General features: G+C 53.1%; 1 protein-coding gene across 2 annotated transcripts in view; it reads right to left on the bottom strand.

The window, feature by feature from the left end:
- The window catches only part of TP53BP2 (tumor protein p53 binding protein 2), a 53,844-nt gene extending 41,490 nt beyond the window's left edge, over positions 1-12,354 (bottom strand). For both annotated transcript variants that reach the window (XM_086693906.1, XM_086693907.1), the window contains exon 1: positions 12,112-12,354. In XM_086693906.1, the coding sequence (XP_086550032.1) occupies positions 12,112-12,138 (27 nt within the window). In that variant the 5' untranslated portion in view covers positions 12,139-12,354. The remainder of the gene's footprint in view (positions 1-12,111) is intronic.
- Positions 12,355-18,382: the final 6,028 nt, after the last annotated feature.

Genomic DNA, 18,382 nt, shown 5'->3' with positions numbered 1-18,382 from the left:
ACTTTATTCCTGGGATTTAAAGAGCCACATCAAGTTCCACAGAAAGAAAAAGGAACCAGCAGCGGAAGATGCTCCTGGTCACCGAAAGGCAACAAAGCTTTGCAACAACACCTTCGAGTTTTGACTTCTCAAAACTGAAATCCCTCAGGTCTACCGAAGAGAAAAAAGAATACGAGCAGGAAAAAAATGTCCTTTCGAGAAAAATGAACGACCTATAAAAGGGGTGATATGAATCCTCCCCAGACCTTACAACGCACAGGAAACTCGCCAGAAGGACAGCCAGCTAAGGACTTCCCGGCTGGAAGATCAGGGAACGGTCTGCATGGCTTGGGCTTTAATATTCGGCTGTGCAGAGAGAAACGGAAACTCACCTCACTTCTACACTGTGCGCTACCCCTCCTGGAGGAGGGCCCCCGAGTACCTTCCAGAAGAGACTGCCACCAGGCCTCCCGTAACCTGCTCAAGACAAACACCTCCCTCCACACGATCACTTAGAGAGGGGACTCGATTAAGACAAGGAACATCAGCCAAAGCTTCTTCAACCTCTCAAACGCACCCAGACACCGGGCCCAGGCAGAAATGAGACTGAGGGCCTCCCCGGCTCCTGGGGTTTTCCGCCCCGCCCCCTCCCAGGCTGGCCACCCCGGACCGGCCGCCATCCTGCGTGTTCAGAGTCAGCACCGCTGCCGTGAAAGCCGCGAGGACTCCCGCCTGCAGTTTACTCTCAAGGCCCTAAAGCTGCTTTTTAAAACCCCCCAATTTCCAGGAGCTACATGTCCCAGGCTCCACCAAGGGCTGGCGACACTGAGACCTACGCTAGGCGCACTGCTTTTTCTTATGGCGTTTCAAAATCAGTCCATCAGTTTCTAAGGCCAAATCTGACTTATTTAAAGCAAAATCATAAAATCATCACTGGGTGTCTTTTTTTCACTCTTTTGGTCACTACAGCCAGTGAATAGAATCTAGAAATCAACAACACATGAAGTCTCGATACCAATCACTGAACACTCAGGACCCACTGAGTGTCATCCAGAGCGCCGTCACTGTCTGAGATGATCACCCTGCCAGAAAAAAACCGTAAAACAAGTAGAAGTGGCTACTTTATTGTGGAGAAATGTTCTCTACATACAGAAAGAGGGTCTCAGAACGCTGCACACTGGTCTCGGATGTTAGATCACACCCCCACTTCGTACCCGCAGCGACAGAGCAGTCACCTCCGGGACTTGGTCCTCCTCCCAACGTGAGTCCCTCTGGAGAAGCTCCTGGTTCTGAGCCCTCCCAGTCCCAAATGCTGAATGACCTCTGTCACAGCCAGCAGGGGCGAGGACGCTCCAGGGGAATACGCCGCACACAAGGGCTGAGTCGGGAACGATCACGGCGCCAGGAGCTAACCTGATAACACTATGGAAACACCACCTCCATGTGCCCTGGCATTTATCTCTGCACAGTCCAAATTTCACGGAACGTAGTTTAAGTGACAGCCTCAAATCACCAAATGAGAAATCTAAACACCCACAATTTTCCTCACTCACCTCCCTAGATTAGCTCAGCTGTTCCCTACACCCTGTTCCCTACCGTCTAAGCCACCCCATCCTTCTAGGATAATTCAGAGACCTTAAAAGTGCCTCCAGCTCCTCCTCCTCCTCCACGCGCACACACACGCACGCACGCACACACACACCCTCCAGCCAGAAGAAAACTTTGTCCAACATCTACTCACACTGCAGTTGTTTGTATCCTGTCTTATCTGCCTCACTGGTCTACACATTCCTTTAGGACCGGAGGCTTTGGCCCTAAGGTTTCCTCCACCCCCGAACTACCTTGCTATCTTAGTATCACAAACCGCAAGCATGCTCGCTGAGCTGCACGGACACTGTGGGTCAGAGATGCGAAGCTCCACGGCACACGGGAGTCAGCAGGAGAGCAAAACACGACCCAGAGTGAGCTCCGGGGCGCCTGGGGGGGGGGCTCAGCCGGTCAAGTATCCGACTCTCGATTTCAGCTCAGGTCATGACCTCATGGTCATGAGATGCAGACCCGCTTTGGGCTGTGCACTAAGAGAGCAGAGCCTGCTTGGGGTTCTGTCAAAATAAAGAAAGAAACATTTAAAAAAAAAAAAAAAAGTGAGCTACTACACGAACACACGGTGCAACTTCTGTGAGCTTTCTCAAAGCCAGACGCCGTTCTGTGAGCTTTCTCAAAGCCAGACGCCGTCTCTAAAGAAGAAACAGAGCACTCTGCTTATTTGAGGGTAACTTGAGAAATCTGTTCCAGGGGCGCCTAGGTGGCTCAGTCTGTTGAGTGTTGAATTCTTGACTTCGGCTCAGGTCATGATCTCACCGTTCACGAGTTCAAGGCCCGCGTAGGGCTCCACATTGAGCACGGAGCCTGCCTAAGAGTCTCTCTCTCCCTCCCCCTCTACCCCTCCCCCATTTGTGGTCTCTAAAGTTAAAAACAAAAATGAGAAAGAAGGTAAATCTGTTCCCTCCTTTTCAACCGTGCCCGACGCCAGACTTAGACTTCAAACCCCAAGCACACTCGCTCCAGGCCGCTCTGTACTCACCATCCGTCATAAACAACAAACAAAGAGGACCAAAATCTGAACTGCGTCATTCCGCACCTGCAACCCCTCCTTCCCTACCGCTGCCAGTGCTCTCCTCTAAACTGGGCACCGTGGCCACTTCACGTAAAGGCACTTCCTCGCCCTGTTCTTTGCTCTTCCTCGCCGAGCACACGATCTTCCTGATCCACCAGGACGCCGGGAGCGCGAGCAACCCACTGCTTCCAGTTCTCCCCCCAGCGCCTCCGACTCCGTCCTCCGAGACGTCAGCTCTGGGAACTCTGACGAAGCTCAAAGCCAACGACGGACATAAACAAAGCGGGCGAGAACTAGCGTCCCCAAGGACAATCGCCGGAACGATGTGCATCAAGTCCCCACGAGAGTCCAGCACGCTCCAGGTGCCAAAACGCACAGGTGTACGCAGGGCCGACAGGCGGACGCACGGGAGAACCGCCCACGGGGCGCGCACAGCGTTCTGGGACAGAGACAGGCCACCCTGTCACCGTGCCGCTGAACTGGAACCGACAGGAGTGAGCCGAGCAAGAAGAGGAACATCCGGGCAGAGACACAGCACACAAGCACAGCGGCGTGCGGTGACGACTGCACTCTGGGGCTGCTGGGCCATGCAGGCGCAGTGAGACTGGACGGACAGGCAGGGACAGGCAGGGACAGGTCACCGCTCGGCCCGTGAGGCACAGGCATGCTTCGGACGCCCCAACGCACGGGCCTCATCTCACACACGCACACAGCTACAGCACGGTCACGGTCACGGGGAGCAGAGCATCGTGGGCAGAAACGTACGACGGCATATGCCTGCTGTGACAAGAGGAACGCTGGCCTCAGCCCTGCCCACGGTCCTCACGCAGACCCCCCCAGGGAGCACACCCCAGGTGTGAGCGGATCTTAGGAGGACAACACAATTCCGAAGGCAGGCCAGCGAGTGGCGGCACGACCGACACGGCCTTGTTCAGTGTTCTGACTCTACCACTTCCTCTGCGAGGCCTGACACCCTGGAATGAAGTGTCCGGATGACACCAAAGGGCCGAAACCCACTGGGCTGGATGACGGACACTGTCTCTGCGGAGGGAGCTTCTCCCATACGCCATAACAGAAATCAGTCTTGGAGCATGCTGGAGAAGGAAGACACAGACTTCGGTTCAGGAAAAACCACACGGAGGAAGTGCGTGGAACAGACTAAAGGGGCAGAGAGCAGGGCAGGGACGAAGATGGCAAGGAGAGGGCCTAGGCAGCGGAGTGACAGCGCAGGAGAGGGCCCATGACACAGGTGGCGCGGGGGATGGAAAAGCAGAAGGGGCGCCTGGGTGGCTCAGTCAGTTAGGCATCCAACTTCAGCGAGTTGAGGAGTTCGAGCCCCGCATTGCACTCTGTGCTGAGAGCTCTGACCCTGGAGCCTGCTTCGCATTCTGTCTCTCCCTCTCTCTGCCCCTCCCCTGCTCACGCTGCATCTCTCTCTCTCTCTCAAAAATAAACATTAAAAAACAGGAAAAGCAGAAAGAAATGGCCACAACACCCAGGTCTCCAGCTGCTGAGAGCAGCAAGCCACAGGTACCGGGAAAAGACTTTTCTGCCTTTAAAATGAAAGTGACCCAAAATAGTGCCCCTTTTCTGGAAATCAGCAAGTTACTAACAATTACCCACGTATCACAAACCCTCCACATCTTGCTGTGGTTCAGAGAAGCAATGGCAGGACACCCTGTAGAACTACGGCAACTCGGACTGTAATCTCCCAGATGTCAGGCTACACGTATCTCTGGCAATAAAACGAAGCATCTTGGAATTAAAAACAACTGGTAAAGGAACTTTCAGGTGAAACCATCAGAAGCCGTCCAGGTGGTGTGGTCCCGTGGTCAAACGTTTTCAAGGTTAGGGCTTCGTCAGGAAACCAGATTGGCCCCGCTCGGTTTCACAGAACCACAGAGACGTAGGCTCGTCTTGAGCTCTTTAGAACTTTCTTCTTCTACGAAGTCTGGTTTCCCCTCAGTCCCGCAGGGAGGAGCCTGTGGGTTCGGAGAGGTCTCCCCTTACTACATCCGGCCCTGTTCCCAACCCCAGGTAGGCCGTCCTGTCTCCACTCTCACCCTGACACTTCTCCGCATCTGTACCACCCGAGCAAGTTATTCAAGCAGGTGACAAGATGTGTCAATTGAGTGTTGTGAAGATTAATACAGAGAAACATCCCTAAAGCGGATTCTGGATGCAGAAGGGGAGGCTGGAAGGAGGAGCTCTACCGCTCAAGGTCAATCACAGGAAGAACTGTCAATTACAGACCCAACAGGAAAGCATCCTGAATTCCAGGCCCCATGGGGAAGATGTGTGGGCATCTCCTCCGAGAAGAGATACCCGCCCCCCCCCCCCCCCCGCCCAGCTCAGCCACTGAGAAACCACCATCACCCTCAACCCCACTGCTTCTCCAGTGGACTTTGGTTCAAAACAACCCCTCCCAACTTCCTTTTTGTCCATAAAATAACGTTCCTCTCCTCTTTGTTGGACTTGCCTATGGTTGTCCCAAAGCCAGCCTGTCCCCAACCTGCAATTCTCTGTTGTTATTTCCAAATAAACACATTCCTGCCAGTTTTACCTAAGGTTGACAAGTTCACGCCCAGTTCACACTATGTGCTGGGCCCTTGGGGTGACAAGGTGTGGCTCTTCCCCATTCCAGGTAGCTGTCCATGGACCTTCCACCCCCACTCCTCCCCTTCCCCCCTCCCCGCACCTCCACAACCTACTCTCCACACAGCAGCGCAGGGGTCTGTGCTCATGGAGGAGATGCCGGCCCCTCCCTGCTGTCCCCCCTCAGGGGCACTGCATTCCCTGCAGGCCACTCGGCCTATGCACGCGGCCCACAGTTCTGACTAGGTGACAGGCTCCACAGGCCCGCGGTTCTGACTAGGTGACAGGTTCCACTCCGTCTCAGCAGGCCCGGCCCAACCCGCATCCAGTCTAGAGTGACCATCCCGGCCACCTTATCCTGCTGAAATCCCAGCCTCACCTTCTCTTCCGTATTTTCCACCCCGAAACTAGCTCAGGGAACGGGAGCTCCCAGCAAGTGGGGTACCCTTTCCTGCACCCACCAGTGCCCCCCACACACAGCAGACGGTTACTAAGTATTTTCTCACCAGAAGCTAGCCCAGAGTGGCCATCCAAATACAACCAATAGGTAAATGGGGGAAGAATGAGGCACCATGATTTAAGGGGATTCCATCTAAATTCAGTCCCTTGTTTACTTCCGATAAACTCACATCACCGGGCTGAATCGCTCTTCCTTGCTCACTCGGCGCCCATCTCGGCCTCCTGCCGACACCGTGCCGGGCAGGCCACTGCTGTGCCACCCAGGACCCTTCTCTCGCAGGCGCTGGGAGGTCCCCGTCCCACCGCCTGCCGCTCCCGACCCTTCCTTCCTTCCCCGCATCATCGGCATCATCGCCTTGGAGCCCTGTCTACAGAACCCTGAAGAGAAAGTGACCCTCCATGGTCGCACAGAAACCAGACAGGATGGCCAGCCTACACCAGCGGGCACAGTGCGGTCTCAGGAGAGGCTGCTTCCCGTCCCGGGGGAAAAAGCGGGAGCCCAGGACACACGTCACTCAGGAAGTGTCTCCGCTGCGGGGACGAGCCAGCTGTCCCACCCAGCTCCGACTGGAGAGCACTTTAAACTGGAATCCTGCAACAGTTCATGCATTATGGTTTTCTACTGCTTTTCTCAACTTGCATCTTACACGCTTTTACTTGAAATGTTGGAAACTGAAAGTAGTACTAAGTTAAAAACCTGTTTCTAGAGACACCAGTGAGGTAGGCATTTCAGAAGTAAAAGTTCAGTATTTACTGGCTCAATAAATATTTTCGATGAATGTCTAGTCCTATTAGCATCCCAAGAAATCACTTGATTTTGGATATATTTTATGTAGAAAAAAATCAAAATGACCACAAGTTGTGGGAAGCTACTTTTCCTACAGATGATCTATGTTTACAATTTGCGTTTCTCCGCTGAAATAACTTTCCTTTGCTGAGACCTTACACAGAAAGTTTTTGGAGTTATGCCTCCGTGTGGCTCAGTACTTCTGCGGGGATCCCCTCCTGACCACAACCTCTCCTTGGCTCTCCCCAACAGAATGTAAAATTTTAATGTCTCACTCGGCACTCCAAAGTAAGTAAATATTTCAGAGTCTATCACCTGTGTTTTCTTTTCTCAATTACAACTCATTAAAGAAAAATGCTCTCTTCAGTCCATAGCACACCATCAAAAAGCAAGTATTTAAATAATGTTTGACTTGACTAAGCGGCATGAGCTGAAAAGAACACTCTGGATTCCTAAACTCTCTCTCCCACTCTCCTTATCCTTTGATAACGTAGTGGGAGTTGGTGAGAGGTTCACAGCCCAGGATGGCACCCCCCCACCGGCAGGGCCGAGGATGCATGCGTGAGGTCGGCTTTGGACAGACTCAGGGAATGCCTGCCACACACCCTGACAGGTCACCGGACGATAAAAGTCTCGGCATTCCTTCCAGGCTTCAGAAGAGAGAGATTGTGTTTTACTGCTGCTGCTTTCTACCTTTGGGGGACGATGACACAGAGAGGGAGAGAAAACAGCTCTTCCTGGAAGCAGTGCATGACTAAATGACCCTCTGTTTTTGGGTCCTGCAGATAAATGTCCCTTCCAGATAAATAAATTCTATGCAGCTGTTAAAATACAAGAAGGTGTATGCTTGTGCTCAGTTTCTTTGTAAAGTCTAAAATGTTCCCCTGAAACATAAAAATACAAAAAAAAATTTTTTAATGCTTTTCAGCTTTTAATTAATACAGCAGAAGTCATAAGGCAACAAATCTCACTATAGCACATAAAATGTGAGGTTTTTGCCACATTTTTTAAAACAGAGGACGTGTTTAAGAGCCTTTGAGAATTACAATCCTATAAAGACAGAGAACCTACCTTAAACTTTACTCTGGAATAAAACCTAAGCTTGCTTACTCAACAACAAGAAATTCTTCCACCACAAGGTATAATCATACAAATACAACGTTCTAAAGCTAGAACTTGAAACCTTTCTAATCTCAACACCTAATTTCAGTTTGGAAATATGTGCAAATAAGACCTTTTTTACATGAAAATAATACAAGCATTTGAGCAGAAGTCATGCCTTTGGTCTGTGAGGTGCCCCAGGTGCAGTCTCCTATAGAAATACAGAAATCCTACTGAGCAGGTATCAGACTCCTAAAGGAGATACTGTAAGAACCCATTTTCATTTTAACTCTGAAGTTGGCTCACTTTTTTTTTTTTTTTAATTTATCTTGAGAGAGAGAAAGAGAAAATCCCAAGCAGGTTCCACAATGTCAGCATAGAGCCCCATGCAGAGCTGGATCCCACGAACCGCGTGTGATCATGCATGACCTGAACTGAAATCATGAGTTGGACGCTTAACCGACTGAGCCGCCCAGGTGCCCCATGCCCTTTTTTTTTTTTTTTTTTTTTTTTGCTAGACTCCCCAAACTAGAAGCTCAGACCATCAGATATTATCTTACAGCAGCATCATGGAATAACTAGAAATAATTAGGACACCTCTGCAGCACTGGAAGGTAAAATGTCACAAATTTAAAACTTAAATCATGATCAGGGCGCCTGGGTAGCTTTCAGTGAAGCCTCCGACTCTTGATGTCCGCTCAAGATCTCGGTTCGGGAGTTTGAGTCCCGCATAGGGCTCTGTGCTGACAGCGTGGAGCCTACTCGGGATTTTCACTCCCTCTCTCTGCCCCTCCCCGACTCACACCCGTACACCTGTGCGTGCTCTCTCTCTCTCAAAATAAATAAATAAACTTTAAAAAAAAAAAAAGACTTAAACCATGATCAGGTCAATTGAGCTTTTTAAAATAAGCAATCATTTTCTTGAAAACATTATCTGCAGCGGGGCTGTATGATGAGATTTGTTCAAAGAGAACACCAAATAGTTGGAAAACACATTTTCCAAGTCATTAGTGGTAAACAGGCCATCACCATTTGGTTTTAAAGCATTAACGGGAACGTGAAGCTGCAAATACATCACTCAAGGGTGAAGTTCTTCTCTGTGCTACCTTGTCAGACTGCCCTGCCCACACAGTGGCCACGAGGCACATCAGCTATCTAGATATATTTAAACTAAATAATCTTTTTAAAATTTCAGTCCCATTAGTCACATGCCAAGTGCTGAAGCTGCAGGTGGCTGGAGGCCCCCATGCTGGCCACAGGGACACAGGACATCCATGCCCGAGAGAGGATATCTACCAGAGACAAATTTGAGTCCTCTGGCCCTCCATGTGGTTCTGCAGAATACTGTGTGCGGTTCTGTGTGTAGTTTTGGTTTTTGCTTTTTTTTTTTTAATTTTTTTTTAAATATCTATTTATTTTTCAGACAGAGAGAGACAGAGCATGAATGGGGGAAGGTCAGAGAGAGGGAGACACAGAATCTGAAACAGGCTCCAGGCTCTGAGATGTCAGCACAGAGCCCAACGCGGGGCTCAAACTCACAGACTGCGAGATCATGACCTGAGCTGAAGTCGGCCCCTTAACCGACTGAGCCACCCAGGCACCCCGGTTTTTGCTCTTTTTAATCTACCATTTTGGTAGCAGGTACAAATGTTTATCAAGTCATATCTGAACGCTTTCAGAGTTAGCTAACCTCTCTCATAGAAATATTTCTGAATATATGCTTTCTTTGAATATAAGGCTTTCCAAAATGAAAGTATGAAACAAGATATCCGATATAATTTTAAATAGCTGAGAAATTTTGCTTTGAATCAAATTATCTTTATCTGATAACCAAATACAACGAGGATGGCTCACTTAAAGTGACACTCAACCTGCAAACAATTCGTTCTTCAATGAGGGAAAATAAAGTGTCAAGGATGAAACATTAATCCGTTTCTTCTTACCAAGTTGTAGAAATTATCAGAGAATCAGAGACACTGTGGTGGGTGTCTGGAAACGAGTGTTAATGATGTCGCCTGCTCTGCTGCGCCCCATCATCACCTCTACCCTGACTCTCAGCGTTTGCCTACTTATTTTTAGTTAGCCTACTAAAATGCACCGTCCCCTTCTGGTTTTGGGTCCAATTATCACTTCATGTCCCACATGAAAGTCACTTGACTCTCTACCATTTGGTGAGAAAATACACAAACACATTTATCTGTACACTTTTAATATAACACTGTCTAAGTAGCCAGCTGTTATCTTCAGAATGTCTTTAAGGGCAATGCATGGAATGTGTTCTTAATGCCACAGAGCTACACACTTAAAAATGGTTAAAAGGGCAATTTTTGTTATGTACATTTAACCACAACAAAAAAAAGCACATCAAGACAACGGTCTACATCCTGCGCCGATCCATCTGTTCATATTAATCACAATTAATATCACTAATAAATTGGGTTAAGATTTTTTTTTTTAATTTTTTTTTTCAACGTTTATTTATTTTTGGGACAGAGAGAGACAGAGAGAGAGGGAGACACAGAATCGGAAACAGGCTCCAGGCTCTGAGCCATCAGCTCAGAGCCCGACGCGGGGCTCGAACTCACGGACTGCGAGATCGTGACCTGAGCTGAAGTCGGACGCTTAACCGACTGCGCCACCCAGGCGCCCCGAGTTAAGATTTTTAATAACTGGTTAAGTAATAAAATGCAAAACTTCGCTCAATGCTAAAATTAAAATCCAAGTGCTGTATATTAAAAGCCAGGGAGGAGAAATATATTTAAGAAAATAGGCTCATTTTCAGGCACCCCAACTATTACAGGATAAAGACACAGAGAGAGTGGTGTTACTGAATGAACCCCTGCTTCACGTGGTTACGTGACACACAGGCTACAAATGTCTGAGGTGGCCCGTCCTGCAAATCCTGCACAAGCTCTTATCTAGCACCTACCCCACCCTGGGGCTTCAGAAACAGGGACCCCGCTCCTCACAACCACCCTGAGAGCTGGTGTTACCATCGTCCCCATTTTACAGATGGTGAGACCGGGAGACGAATCACTTTTCAAAACAAGAAGGTAGTTCTGGTCACAAAGGGGGCTGAGCAAACACCGAGGCTCTGGCTCCAGGCTGGTGTGCTTGGATGGGAAGAACCGTACCAGCCTCCAGGGCCAGCAGCTCTTTACAAACTGGTCAGCCGGTGTCCGGCTGCAACAAGAAAAAGTCTCCTGTTTTGTTTTTAAGCAGGCTTCATGCCCAGCACGGGGCTCGAACTCACCACCCTAGATCAAGACCTGAGCTGAGATCAAGAGTCGGAGGCGTACCCCACTGGGCCCCCCAGACGCCCCAAAACTCTCCCAAGTTTTAAGAAAGCCCAAAGGATACCGTGAAACCATCCTTAAGAAATCACCTTGCAACAACCAGTACTGGTCTTGCTCCTTAATTTGTAGGAAAATTCAGAGACAACTGCAGAAATCACTTCCAAAGAAAGAAAAACGTAAATCCCAGGATACAAATTTTAATTGCAAATTCCTTCACCCTCCCCCATGGTCCATTCACATCACAAACCTGACTTCGTAAGCAGGTACTAAATTAAACTGGGTGCAGGACACCGCGCACACTCTAATTCCTTGAATCCTCGCGGGCCAAAACAGCATCCCAAAGCCGTCGAAAGTCAATTACCAAGCGCAATGAACTAAGGCGGCCGAGGCAGTGAAAGTGAGGACCCAGGTGGGCAGCCGGGGCACAGAATTTTCTGCTCTGCACCCGTAACTGCGAACGACCGAAACGCGCCGTCGCTCCGTTCCGCAGACGGTGGAAAGTTGCCCGCTCCTTTGTCTGAACACGGGAAGCCCTAGGAAAACACCTCGGGCCGCAGAAAGACCCCTGGACCCGGGGAGAGGCGCGAGCACAACCCCCTGGGGGTGGGGGTGGGGGTGGGGGCGGGGGGCGCGTGCACGAGCCCGCAGCCCAGCCCCCCCACCCAACCCGCGGGCGCCGAAGGGAAGCGCCTCGGCGCTCCTGCGTCAGCCCTGCGGCCGCCGGGGGCCTCCAGGGTCTGGAGGAGGGGGAGGGTCGGGATCAGGGAACCCGCCGGTTCGAGGCTCAGAGGAGGGGGAGCAAGGGGCTGGGGGCGGGGAGCAAGGGGCTCGGGCGGTTCAGAAGCTCGAGGAGCCGGGGGCTGGGGGGGGGGTTGGGGGCCTCGGGGGGGGGGGGGTTGGGGGCCTCGGGGGGGGGGGGCCGAGGGCCGAACGCGCCGCGGGCACTCGGGTCTCCAGCGACCTGACGACCCCCCAACCCCGCACGGGCGCCCTCGCACACCAGGAGCGACAGGCAATCGGACCTCAACAGGCTCCGCTTCACTCCCAACAAAAAGTTTTTAAAAACACAAAGCACCCGACAGCCCGGGGCCCCAAGTCTCGACGCGCGAGACCCGCACGGAGTGAGGACGCAGGCGGACGCGCCAGGAAAGTTTGGGCGGCTGCGCGCCGGAGGCTCCCTGCCCGCAGGGGTCGGGGGGCTGGGGGGGGGAGGGGGCGGGTGGGGGATGGGAGAGGGGGCCGCGGCCTGGGGACTAGCCGCCGGCCCGCGCGCTTACCGGCATCATGTTGGACCCGAACCGCATGGGAGCCGCGGCCCGAGCCGAGCGGGGCGCCCGGGTCTCGGGAGCGGGGGGCGGCGGCGCAGGGCGAGGCTCCCGGAAGGCGGCCGACCTGTTGCGAGGCGAGGCGGCCGCGGCGTCGGCGGTCGGCGCAGCCCTCCTCGCGGGCGGGGGCGCCACCGAGCCCAGGGCCCACCCCCCGCGGCCCCGACGCGGCTTTGTCTCCTCAGAGCCCACGACGGCCCGCGCTCCGCCCCCCGCGCCCAGCGCGCGCGCTCCCCCCACCCCGCGCGCCCTGCGCCCCGCCCCCCGCGCGCCCTCCACGCTCCGCCCCCCGCGCTCCCCCGCCCCACCCACCTCCGCACGTCTTGCGAGGGCGGGGCGGGACCGGGCGCGGAGGACGCGCCTGCGCAAGAGCGGCGGGGTTCCGCGTCCCACCGCGGCGGCTCGCGGCAGCCCGCCTTCACCCTGGTCATCGCCCGTCGTCCAGTGTAGGACTCAGGTCTGCCTGGCTTTAGGTTAGACACGAATACACTTAAAAGTGACTCCCAGGGTGGAGCCTGCGTATTCTTATCGCAGTCACAATAAACAAGCCTCCAAAACACCTAAAAGTGTGTGGAGCGACTTCGGAGGGGTCGCTTCTTTGCCGCTCACGCGGGTCGGGGACTCGGCTCGCTACCCCAGCCCCCGATGGCGGGCCGTGGGGGGCTGCAGGGCTCACGGATGCTCAGGTGGGGGCAGCCCCGGGGGGAGGCGCGATGTCCGGAAGGGTGGTGCAGTCCCGGTGGGGTCACCTCCTGGGGGGGCGGGGGGCGCAGCCCGGAGTGGGGGATGGCGTAACCCCGGTGGGGGGCGCTCCCGCGGAGCCCGGCCTCTTCCAAGAGCCTGAGAAGTGGGGTGCGGAGAGCACCTGCCGGCGCCTGGCCTCCAGGACCACACACACCCCCCCTCCCCCACGCCGTACCCCCGGTCTCCACACCTGGCAGTAGCGAAGTGGGCTAATCCCATTAGAAAGCAGACTTCTCCAAACCCGAGGTTCATGGTCCTGAGTTCAGCAAAGGGGCTCCACCGCGTGGTTCGTTTCAGCAAGAATTTATGAAACTTTGGCCACTGAGTGCAGATGTCCCGAGTGCCACCGACGCATCAAACAGAACTCGGATGGACGGGAAAACCAATAGCGAAGTAGATCAATAGCCAACGATAACATGAATTACCAGTTCGATTATAAGGACAGAATTAAGGGGGTCAGGGGAGGAGCCAGCAGCTGCCCTTCGGCAGACGGTGACAAGGCAGGCCGCCTGAGCCACCTGAGCCCCACCTGAGCCACCTGAGCCTGGCAGTGGAGGGAAGGCTTCTGGGAAGAGGAACCGGCAAGCGTGAAAGCCTCGCGGGGAGCCCACCTGGCTGTTCTGGGACAGCTGCAGAGACCGCAGGGGGACAGCAGGGTGACCCACGGGCCGCGGGCGCTCGCACCTGTGGGCCGGCCTGAGGGCTTTGGCCTCGCTCCCGCCCAGATGGGGAGCCCTGGGGAGGTGTGGAGCAGATGACCCGACTCCTGTCTCCGAACCTGCGCAAAGCTCTTGGGAAGTGGCTGGGGCAGGACCCCTGGCTGTGCTGAAGGGGGTCAGGTTTGGGATGTGTTTTGAAGGCCAGCCCCATAGAATTTCCTGACAGGTTAGACACGGACTATGAGAGAGAGAAGGCAGGGAGAAGTCCAAAGTGTTCATCTTGGGGGATGAAGCCCATGAGTGGGGCATCGCACCCTGAGGGCCAGCACGTTTGCGCACAGGGAGTCTTTTCTGGCAGCCCGCAGCTCATAAAGGGACCATTTAGCACGAAATAAAACACACAAAAAACGACCTCCTACTACACTGGTTTTCGCTATTTTCTTGCACACAAAGAAATCTCAGAAGCAGCCTAAGATACCATGATCCACAGTCTTCTAGAAAAAGAATTCTGGGCGTTGGTCCCTAAACCTCCAGTCCTCAACAATGGAAAAGCTGTCTCTATCCCCCGGCAGCAGGTCACGTGCTACAGTACCTTATATTTAGCACGAGCAGGGACAGTCCTGACTTATGAATTAAATGACCAAAATGGAAATAGAAGCAAGGAAGGGAAATCTGTAATAAGATGGCGCGGTCCTACTACTGTCTGTTGTCACAAAAGCCCTTGCCAAGGGCGCAGAGGGAAGGACACGGGGGCGGGGCCAGGAGCTGGCACCTCGTCCCGAAACTCACTCCCAGCGATGAGAACTCCCTGCTGCCTGTGTTGAGGGTTTGGTTTGGTTTGTTTGTTTTCCTTTTTTTCTTTATTTTAATCATAGAAGCGTGAAACCAAATAAATCTTGTCTCCGCTTTGGTTTCATTCTCTCGAATGCCGTGCAGTTCGTGTCTGGCTCTCGGATGGGTTGCTTTGTCCCTTCCAAGTTTCGCTTTGTTTACTCCCGCCCGCGCCTGCCTGCTCAGTCCGGGGCCTCTCCCCGCTTCTCCCTGCTCTGGGATTCCGTCCGCAGCCTCCAGAGATCAGCCCAGGCTGAGTGGTGTAGCACAAGCTCACCTCACCCCCAGTGCGATTAATTACCTTCTGGGCCCGAGCGCCCAACACCCTCAGCAGGTCCAAGCCTTGCACTGCTGCCCTGTCTCGGAAGGTGAGGGTCCTCCTTAGCCCCTGCAAGGCCAGCTCCCGGGCCTGGCGCTCCTGGCCACCCTCCTGTGTCCTTCGAGATTTTCTTCCCACTGACATTCTTATATCTGTATTTTGTGAGGCACTGGTCTGCACTCTAGAGATACAACGGCAAAGGGCACACACGCTCTGACGTCATGAAGCTCGTGTTCTAGTGGGGAGCTAGACGGTAAAAGAAGGGGAGGGGAAAGCGACCGGTAAACCTAAGAGAACATTATCTGTTTAAGACAGGGTGGTCAGAGAGGGCATCTGAGGACAAAGGAGGGGGGATTCAGACTCCAGGTGGTGGGAACAGCAAGGGCAAAGGGCCTGAGGAGGAGTGTGTGGGTCCTAAGCATCAAAAAGGTCAGCGGGGCTGGAGCCGAGCGACCAAGGAGGGGAGTTGTCAGATCGGAGGTGGAGGAAGCAGCCGGCCTGGACCACATAACACCATTTAAGGTTCCACCAAATGCCCTCCCTCCTGAAGCGTCAGAGTCTCCGTTTTTCCAGGTGCCTCGCCTCCAGACTTAGTCCTGAAGTCCCCTCGAGGCGACCATGATTCAAGAGCGAGATGGGGCCCAGGCTTCCGTCCGAAGCCTCCTGACATCTATCCATGTTTTTCCCTTGCCTTAAATACCCTCCCCCGTGCCGTACCTTGACTCATCTTTAAGTGCCTTCCTAAACCGAAGGCCCTTCCTTCCCTGGAGGTCATGTTTGATGTTTCTCAAGCAGAATTAATCCAGATCTCATCATATTGAGTGGCCATTTATATATATATGCATGGATATATGAATATGTACACGTGTATACTGTTTGCTTTTTTATTTATCATGGGACTTACCACGTGATATAGAAAACAAGCCACCTGTCACCCCAAATTGACTTGATGGCAAAAACCATTTGCTATTCATTTATTTGTCTATCTTCAGCCCTAACATTGCGCTTAGGGCATAGTAGGTCATCAATAAATGTGGAATTGATGGTACCTAAATAGCACCATTGTAAGCTTACCTTCTCGCTTCTCTCTGCGGATTTGGTTCAGTTTTGTCCCCAGCTCCCGCAGGAGCCTGGGGAGGGTCTTCCTGGGTGTGTCTCACCCTAGGTTGGCAACTTCTAGGCCAAATCCGGCCCCTCTGCCCGTGTTTGTATTGCCTGTGAGCAAAGATGGCTTCCACACTTTTCAACGGTTGGGGTCGCAGGGAGGAAGCAAAGAAAGGAGATTTTGTGACAAGCGAAAATCAGGTTCATACTTCAGGGTCCTTAAGTAAAGTTTTATTGGAACACAGCCGCTCTTGTTTCCATATCATCTACTGCGGCAGGCAGGACTGAGCAGTCGTGATGGCGGTTGTGTGGGCTGCAAACCTAAAATATGTACCATCTGGCTCCTTAAAGAGGAAGGCCCCCCCACCCCTGCTCTAGCAGCAACAATGACCTTTTTAGCAGAAGTGGAAGGGTGTCACTGCCACGATTAAAAGTCTTCAGTGAGGCAGGTGGGCCTGTGATGGGCAGGATAGAGGGTCGAAGGACACTGGGGTCGTGCTCGGACGTTTATTATACTTTTCTGTCTTCTTGTGTTTGCTCTAACTTCTAGATAATACAATGTTTTTATTATCTGTTCAAGGGGGAGGGGCAGAGAGAGAGGGAGAGAGAGAATCCAAAGCAGGCTCCTGGCCCAGCATGGAGCCCAATGAGGGGCTCAAACCCACCAACAGTGAGATTCACGACCTGAGCTGAAATCAAGAGTCAGATGCTCAAGCGACTGAGCCACCCCGGCACCCCAAGATAATACGATGTTTTCAAAACAGAAGAATGAAAGCCTTCAGTTGCTGTCCAGTGCTGTTGGGACAGCATGCTGTTGACGCGGCCTCTGAGGCCCTGCCTGGGCTAGCTCGTGCCTGGTGTCCGAGAGTTAGGGTCCGCAGGACGAGCCGCGGTGGGTACCTCCCTGTGTTCCTGACAAGACTCAAGCTTGGTAACTTTGTAGGACACTCTTGGGGCTTCGAAGACATCTGTCTGTGCCATTGGCCGTCCCTTGATTTGTTTAAATAATTCCCTACCTGACTGACGACTTATGGAGCAAGGAGCTCGCGACGTCTTAACGCTCCGTTCAGTTCTCTCTCCAGCACCTCGCCTCCCCTTATGCAGCTGGCCTGTCGGCCCCAGGCCTCCCCTGAAACAGCCAAGGTCACCAGGGACCTTCGTCTCACGGGTGCAGTAAACACGTTCAGTCTCCATCTTCCTTGGCCTTCCAGAAGCACGGAGATGTTGCCTGTCCCCTCCTCGCGATACACACTTTTCACTTGACTTTGGGACAGCGCTCCAGTGGTTTCTTCCTCCTCCTCTGACTGCTCCTTCTCTTTGTCTCTGAAGGGCGTTCTTCATCACCAGCCTTGACCTTGCCTCCCCATGGATTGAAGTTTTGTGTGTTCTTCCTGGAAGGTTTCTCTGGGCTCCAGAAATGCACTGCCGAGCGCGACGTCCCAAACTGCGTACAGCCATGGAATGTGCCGGTGCAGCCGAGAAGCTAAGATCCTAACTTTTTAGGTTCTAATGCCAGTGTGCTTAACATACAGCGTTAGATTAGTTTTAGGTGCAAACTGCTAATTTTAATTAGTTTAATGCACATGGCCCCGTGTGGGTCGTGGCTATAATGCTAGACTGCGCAGGTACGGAATACGTCCACCGTCACAGAAAGTTGCACTGAACGGGCTGGGGACCCTGTCCAGTCATGTCCAGCTCCTGCTGGACGGTCCTCTTGGCCATCTCAAAGCATTGCAAGTGCGACTTGTCTAAAACCCAATCCATGGCCCCTCTCCGCAGTCCGGGCTTCTACAGTATCTGCACGAGTGTTCATCCGTGTTCTCAGGCCAGACACGCCCGAACCATCCTCGACGTTCTTGTCCTCACCTCCGACACGCATTCTGGCCGAGAGCTCTGTCCACTCACCGTGTCCCCAGGGACACCACCACCTCCGTCCTTCATGCTACCACGTGGGCTGGGGGACGGGCCGTTTCCAGCCCCTCCTTAACGCCTCGTCCAGGCCCTGAGTGTCTGTCCCCCTCCCCAGACCCCTCCCACTCTGAGACCCAGCTACAGCGTCTTTGCCCCCCTGGTGCCCCCAGTACAGGCTGCAGCATAGCCCCAAGGACCTCACCTGTCACCCCTGCCTCTTCAGACTGGTTTGCATCACCAGTGTCATTCAGTTAATGTGTCTCTCCCACAGGACCGCCAACTGTAGAGCAGGGATGCATCCCTGTTTACTACTGACTCTTCACTACCTAACACGGGGCCCAGGACACGCTAGTGCAGGGTTAGCATGCGAACAAAAGAGTGGACGATGAATGATTTGGTCTGTCTGTAGCTCGTGTGGTCAGAGCCACCGCAGTAGTCAGCTTGCTTCCGTAACGGAAAATCACGGACCGGGTGGCAGAAACTACAGGGACTTATTTTTTCACAGTTCTGGAGGCCAGGAAGTGTAAGACCAAGGTGCCCGCCAACGGTGTTCCCAGTACGAGGGCCCCACCCCCCGTGACTCACAGAAGCGTGATTATCTTCCAAAGGCCCCTCCTCCAAATACCATCACGCTGTGGGTTAAGGCTTCAACACG

The sequence above is a fragment of the Puma concolor genome, chromosome E4 (genome assembly GCF_028749965.1).
Source record: "Puma concolor isolate L17-30 chromosome E4, mPumCon1.1.hap2, whole genome shotgun sequence".
Lineage (NCBI taxonomy): Eukaryota > Metazoa > Chordata > Mammalia > Carnivora > Felidae > Puma > Puma concolor.
The sequence above is the reverse complement of the archived record's forward strand: the minus strand, read 5'-3'. Positions and strand labels throughout refer to the sequence as shown.